General features: G+C 34.8%; 1 protein-coding gene across 1 annotated transcript; it reads right to left on the bottom strand.

The window, feature by feature from the left end:
* Positions 1-3,629: 3,629 nt before the first annotated feature.
* Positions 3,630-6,047, bottom strand: LOC114757660 (E3 ubiquitin-protein ligase RBBP6-like). Its single transcript, XM_028946745.1, has one exon. It carries the CDS (start codon positions 6,045-6,047, stop codon positions 3,630-3,632), a length of 2,418 nt encoding a protein of 805 aa, XP_028802578.1.
* Positions 6,048-6,613: the final 566 nt, after the last annotated feature.

Here is a 6,613-nt window from a genome sequence, read left to right as displayed (position 1 = left end):
ATTATTAATTTCTTTAGAAGCAGTTGTGTTTTTAAAGTATTAATTCATGAGTAGTTTTAATTTTATCATTAACTCAAGGTTCGATAAATCAATGCATATCAAATAATATAAAGTATTTTTTTAGCATATTTTAGGGTGCTTGATGCATTTGAAAAAATATTTTAGAGTGTTGACGCACCACAAAATACTTCTAGGCAAGGGATGCACCTAAAATATTTTTTCAAGATGTTGGGTGCACTGAATATTTTAAAATGCTGAATGTATTTAGCAAAATATTTTAGGATGCTGGATGCACCTTAGTCCTAATAACTATACTAAAAATTCAAATTTCTCTTTTAAAAATATTTTCCATAAATAAAATTTTGATAAATGTTTTAAACAATAGGTTGTCTTTTTTCCCCTTAAATATGAGAAATCATCCGAGTAGGACTTCGCGACTGATTAACTAGTTGGTGAGGCAATAACTTAATAACCCTAAACGACTAGGTGATCAATTCATGCCAATGAATATCGAAGGATCATGCAAACGAGTGGATATGATGATTTAAATTGACCATATTTGACTTGAGATGTTATGTTTAATATAGTTTCATATCTAAATTAATTTGTATTTATACAATTATTTGTGTTTATTATTACTGCACTCGTCTTAATAACCATTTAATTAAAAGTAGGATTGTTCACGAGATGGAATAGGATAGGAACAGGACAAGTATGCCCGGTCCCATCCTAATGAACATGGACTCCCTTCTTTTTTTGTGTTATAATATTTGTTTTTCATAGGGCTTCTAAAAATAAAAATATTATAAAAAAATTATGTAAAAAGCTCAATTAAATAATATAAAAAAGGTACAAAAATAATACAGTAAAAAAATATCATAAAAAAAACAATGTATAATGACTTTATAAATTATTTTATTGAGGAAAAAGGTTCTGTTGAGATAATACTACAACTTAAGAGATGAAAATTACTATAAAAAATAAGTATTATCAATAAGTAAATTGGATAATCTAATAATAATTATTAGTAAATAATTTTCTCAAGAAAAATCCAAACACAGGATGATCCCACCTCACGTTCCATCCTGAAACTTTTTTGGTCCCATCCTATCCCATCTCGAATTGATTGAGGCCAGGTCGAGACGACCGAGACATGATAAGTTGAACACTTCTAATTAAGGTAGAGTTAAACTTTTTAGGAAGCACAAAGAGTTTTTTTTTTTTTTGTTTAGTTAGTTTGCCTCACACTCCTCTCATAACTAAAAAAAACAGTAATTTGCCAAGTAATGAATGAGCTATATATGTGCTTGTGGAATTGGAAAGAATTGAAACATTGTATTTTTTAGCAGTGTAGGAAATTTTTGAACTAATTCTGTGAAATTGAAACTCAAATAAGGATATAAACTTTATTTGTCCTAAGGTCATAAAATCATAATATATCTATATATAATGATTTAACAGAAGCTCTTATTTATTTCTAAAGAAAATATTATAAGAGTCAACCTCTGATTAAATTGGTAAAAGAAATTAAAGAGCTTACTAAGCTAGAAAGAAGGGAAAGAGGTTGAAACTCAGCTCAAATTTTGATGAACTAAACATTGTTTTAGCCTTTTCTTGCAAATTATTTTTTTTGAACTTTTATATGATTTTTTTCCTTTTTCTCTCATACACTCAACTCTAACTAAAGTATGGAATCACTCACACCTTTTGGTTTACTAATCTAAAATTAGTATGTCCACTATTCTTTTTTAAAAAATCAATTTGATAAACCCAAGTATATGTGAGACTTCACAATCTATACAACTCAAAATCAGGTTTTCTTATCTTACAATATGTTAGAGATGTGATCAAGGAACAAAAAACTGGACCGGCAATTAAATCGGTCAAGATACTGAGTTAAGAGTTAATGGGTTAGATCCGGGTCAACCCCATAATCAAATCGGTAATAATTAAAATGCTATGTTTTAAATTATATATTAACTGCTTTAAATAGAAATTAAAATAAAGATATGAAGAAAAATATATAAAATAAAAGATATATTTAAGAAATTATATATATAGTAAATAATATGATAGAAGTATTCATTAGTCCATCTATTCCTGTAGGATAATTTTGCGTGGGAAACTTGAACCTCATGGAAATCTAATTTTTTATTCAACCCTTTCAATTTTAAGTTTTCACATTCTCAAGATCTGCTTCTCCGGTTGAACCACTTCACATTTTTTATCATTTCCTTTCATCATTCATTCTTTTCATATCTTGTGTGGGATGGATCAGGCATTCACGTGCTCTGGTAGCTTTCTCTCTTATTCTCCTTCTTCTCTCTATTTCAGTATTTCTTTCTTCTTTGTTCAAACGTTCCCCTCTTCTTTCTTTCGTTTTCATGCCTTTATCCTCCCTTACCTCTGTTCAGATGTACTTGCAGAGCCAGAAGGGTGAGAATAAATTTTATTTTTATTTACAGAACGAACATGTAGAACTAGAGGAACTGAAGAAAACAATTACTTTTCTTTTATTTATGTTTTTCTTCTTCTGCCGCCAATATTTTTTGTTTATGTGCGGGAAACAGTCTTAGGTTTTTCTTCTTCTTCTTCCTTCAAACAACCCGGCTAAACCATCAAAACCAGCGGGTTGGCTGGTTGTGGTCGGTTGTAACCGGTTTGCACCGGTTCTTTCCAGTTTGATTTTCTTCTGATTTTGTTGTTAAACCAGACCAGACAACTGACCGGTGCACCAGTTTCTAGTCTAAACCGGCCGGTCCAGTCCAGTTTTTTGTTCATTGGATGTGATTATTCAATGAAACTTTCATACACAACCATGTCAAAGGAAAGTCTATGTACGCACATATATGTGTGTGTGTGTCTACATATATATATATATATATATTAGATATTTAAGAGTTAAGATATCAATTTGTCTTTGAAGTTTTCATTTTGAAAAAGTATGAGGAAGTTTTTTTGGGAGTAAATTTATTTTAGAAATTTGAAATCGTAGCAATATTTCTCTTTATCGTTAAAAAAACTAACATTGACTGTTAATATTTTTAACGGCAAGGGGTAGTATTGCTATGATTTCAAACTTTCAAAGTAAATTTGCATCCTAAAAAAACTTTCAGATATCCAATGCTTCTAAGTGAAAATTTCTAGGACAAATTTGTATCTTAACTTAATAATTAATACTGTCTATTGTCTTGACATGGAACGAAGCTTGAAGGAAGCATAAATGCCTACTACCACCACCAGAACTGTGGCGCCTACACATAAAAGCTTCTGTTTATCTCCTTCGCCGAACCTATTGGCCAATCTTGTTACAGTTTGAGAAGCAGAACCGGCCATATCTTTGATATCTTTACCTCTTGAAGATTCACTCACTATATCTCCATGGTTCTTTTCTTTCAATATATCAGTTTGAATATCCATTTGGTTTTCTTCTTTCTCTGGGGTTTTCTTCAAGCTTGAACTTTCATCTATAATAAGCATGGCAGATTCTTTTCTTTCTTCCTTACTTTTTTCTCTTGCCAAACTCAGATCTTTTTGAAATCCGTCCTTTTCCCTCTTCTTTGAGGTTTTCTTCAAGCCTAAACTAACAGCTTCTTTTCTTTCTTCCTTACTTTTCTCTCTTGCCAAACTCAGATCTTTTGAAATCCGTCCTTTTCCCTCCTCTCTGAGGTTTTCTTCAAGCCTAAACTTTCATCTGTAATAACTATAACAGCTTCTTTTCTTTCTTCCTTATTTTTCTCTCTTGCCAAACTCAGATCTTTCTGAAATCCGTCCTTTTCCCTCCTCTCTGAGGTTTTCTTCAAGCCTAAACTTTCATCTGTAATAACTATAATAGCTTCCTTTCTTTCTTCCTTATTTTTCTCTCTTGCCAAACTCAGATCTTTTTGAAATTTGTCCTTTTCCCTCTTCTCTGAGGTTTTCTTCAAGCCTAAACTTTCATCTGTAATAACTATGACAGATTCTTTTCTTTCTTCCTTACTTTTCTCTCTTACCAAACTCAGATCTTTCTGAAATCCATCCTTTTCCCTCTTCTCTAAGGTTTTCTTCAAGCTAGAACTTTCATCTGTAATAACCAAGTCACATTCTTCTCTTTTGAATTCCTTACTTTTCTCTCTTTCCAAACACTGATCTTTCTGAGGTGATGCCTTTCCTTCCTTAATCTTCTCATCGTCTAATGTAACTTCTTGAGGAATTCCCTTTCCCTCTTGATCCTTTTGGAGCATTCTAGATTCTCCTTTGTCTATCTCTATGATTAATGAAGAATCTTCTCTTGTACCCTCTTTCATCTCATCCCCATGAGGCTTTTGATCATCCTCTTGAGGCATTTTACGAGATTCTTCATGAGTGACTTCTTCTGGTGGGGTTGGTGGTGTTTCATCTTTTTTCTCATCGGATTCTCTTTCACTCTCCATCTCTGATTTGGGTTTTTCCTCAGAAACACCTTCTATTGTACCTTCTTCAGGAATTTCCTTTCCCTCTTGATCCTCCTGGAGGATTCTAGATTCTTCTTTGTCTTTCTCTGTGATTGATGAAGAATCTTCTCTTGTACTCTCTTTCATCTCATCCCCATGAGGCTTTTGATAATCCTCTTGAGGCATTTTACGAGATTCTTCATGAGTGACTTCTTCTAGTGGGGTTGGTGGTGTTTCATCTTTTTTCTCATCGAATTCTCTTTCACTCTCCATCTCTGATTTGGGTTTTTCCTCAGAAACACCTTCTGTTGTACCTTTTTGAGGAATTCCCTTTCCCTCTTGATCCTCCTGGAGCATTCTAGATTCTTTGTCTTTCTCTGTGATTGATGAAGAATCTTCTCTTGTACTCTCTTTCATCTCATCCCCATGAGGCTTTTGATCATCCTCTTGAGGCATTTTACGAGATTCTTCATGAGTGACTTCTTCTGGTGGGGTTGGTGGTGTTTCATCTTTTTTCTCATCGGATTCTCTTTCACTCTCCATCTCTGATTTGGGTTTTTCCTCAGAAACACCTTCTGTTGTACCTTTTTGAGGAATTCCCTTTCCCTCTTGATCCTCCTGGAGGATTCTAGATTCTTCTTTGTCTTTCTCTGTGATTGATGAAGAATCTTCTCTTGTACTCTCTTTCATCTCATCCCCATGAGGCTTTTGATCATCCTCTTGAGGCATTTTACGAGATTCTTCATGAGTGACTTCTTCTAGTGGGGTTGGTGGTGTTTCATCTTTTTTCTCATCGAATTCTCTTTCACTCCCCATCTCTGATTTGGGTTTTTCCTCAGAAACACCTTCTGTTGTACCTTCTTGAGGAATTCCCTTTCCCTCTTGATCCTCCTGGAGGATTTTAGATTCTTCTTTGTCTTTCTCTGTGATTGATGAAGAATCTTCTCTTGTACTCTCTTTCATCTCATCCCCATGAGGCTTTTGATCATCCTCTTGAGGCATTTTACGAGATTCTTCATGAGTGACTTCTTCTGGTGGGGTTGGTGGTGTTTCATCTTTTTTCTCATCGGATTCTCTTTCACTCTCCATCTCTGATTTGGGTTTTTCCTCAGAAACACCTTCTGTTGTACCTTTTTGAGGAATTCCCTTTCCCTCTTGATCCTCCTGGAGGATTCTAGATTCTTCTTTGTCTTTCTCTGTGATTGATGAAGAATCTTCTCTTGTACTCTCTTTCATCTCATCCCCATGAGGCTTTTGATCATCCTCTTGAGGCATTTTACGAGATTCTTCATGAGTGACTTCTTCTAGTGGGGTTGGTGGTGTTTCATCTTTTTTCTCATCGAATTCTCTTTCACTCCCCATCTCTGATTTGGGTTTTTCCTCAGAAACACCTTCTGTTGTACCTTCTTGAGGAATTCCCTTTCCCTCTTGATCCTCCTGGAGGATTTTAGATTCTTCTTTGTCTTTCTCTGTGATTGATGAAGAATCTTCTCTTGTACTCTCTTTCATCTCATCCCCATGAGGCTTTTGATCATCCTCTTGAGGCATTTTACGAGATTCTTCATGAGTGACTTCTTCTGGTGGGGTTGGTGGTGTTTCATCTTTTTTCTCATCGGATTCTCTTTCACTCTCCATCTCTGATTTGGGTTTTTCCTCAGAAACACCTTCTGTTGTACCTTTTTGAGGAATTCCCTTTCCCTCTTGATCCTCCTGGAGGATTCTAGATTCTTCTTTGTCTTTCTCTGTGATTGATGAAGAATCTTCTCTTGTACTCTCTTTCATCTCATCCCCATGAGGCTTTTGATCATCCTCTTGAGGCATTTTACGAGATTCTTCATGAGTGACTTCTTCTAGTGGGGTTGGTGGTGTTTCATCTTTTTTCTCATCGAATTCTCTTTCACTCCCCATCTCTGATTTGGGTTTTTCCTCAGAAACACCTTTCTCTCTCTTGCTTGCTTCTGATTCAACTTCAGGAGTAGTAGATTCCTGTTTGGTTGTTTCTTGTTCTTGAGCTGGTTTTGGAATAGGCTTCTTTGGCATTCTAATGGTAATTTTTGCTTTTTCCCCTTCTTCAAACTGTCCCTTGAGCTCACCAGCATCACAATTTTTTGGAATTGTAAACTCTACACTGAAACGTAGCCGCTTATTATCTGCAATTGCTCGTTCACCAAAAACTCTGATTCTCCCGTAGAATGCTTCAT

This window comes from Neltuma alba, unplaced genomic scaffold (genome assembly GCF_004799145.2).
Source record: "Neltuma alba isolate B1F8T4 unplaced genomic scaffold, ASM479914v2 tig00010614_pilon, whole genome shotgun sequence".
Lineage (NCBI taxonomy): Eukaryota > Viridiplantae > Streptophyta > Magnoliopsida > Fabales > Fabaceae > Neltuma > Neltuma alba.
This window is presented reverse-complemented; position numbering and strand designations above follow the sequence as displayed.

Excerpts from the sequence above, each read along its gene's own strand:
- LOC114757660 (XM_028946745.1), bottom strand. The coding sequence starts at position 6,047 with ATGGAGAGTGAAAGAGAATCCGATGAGAAAAAAGATGAAACACCACCA.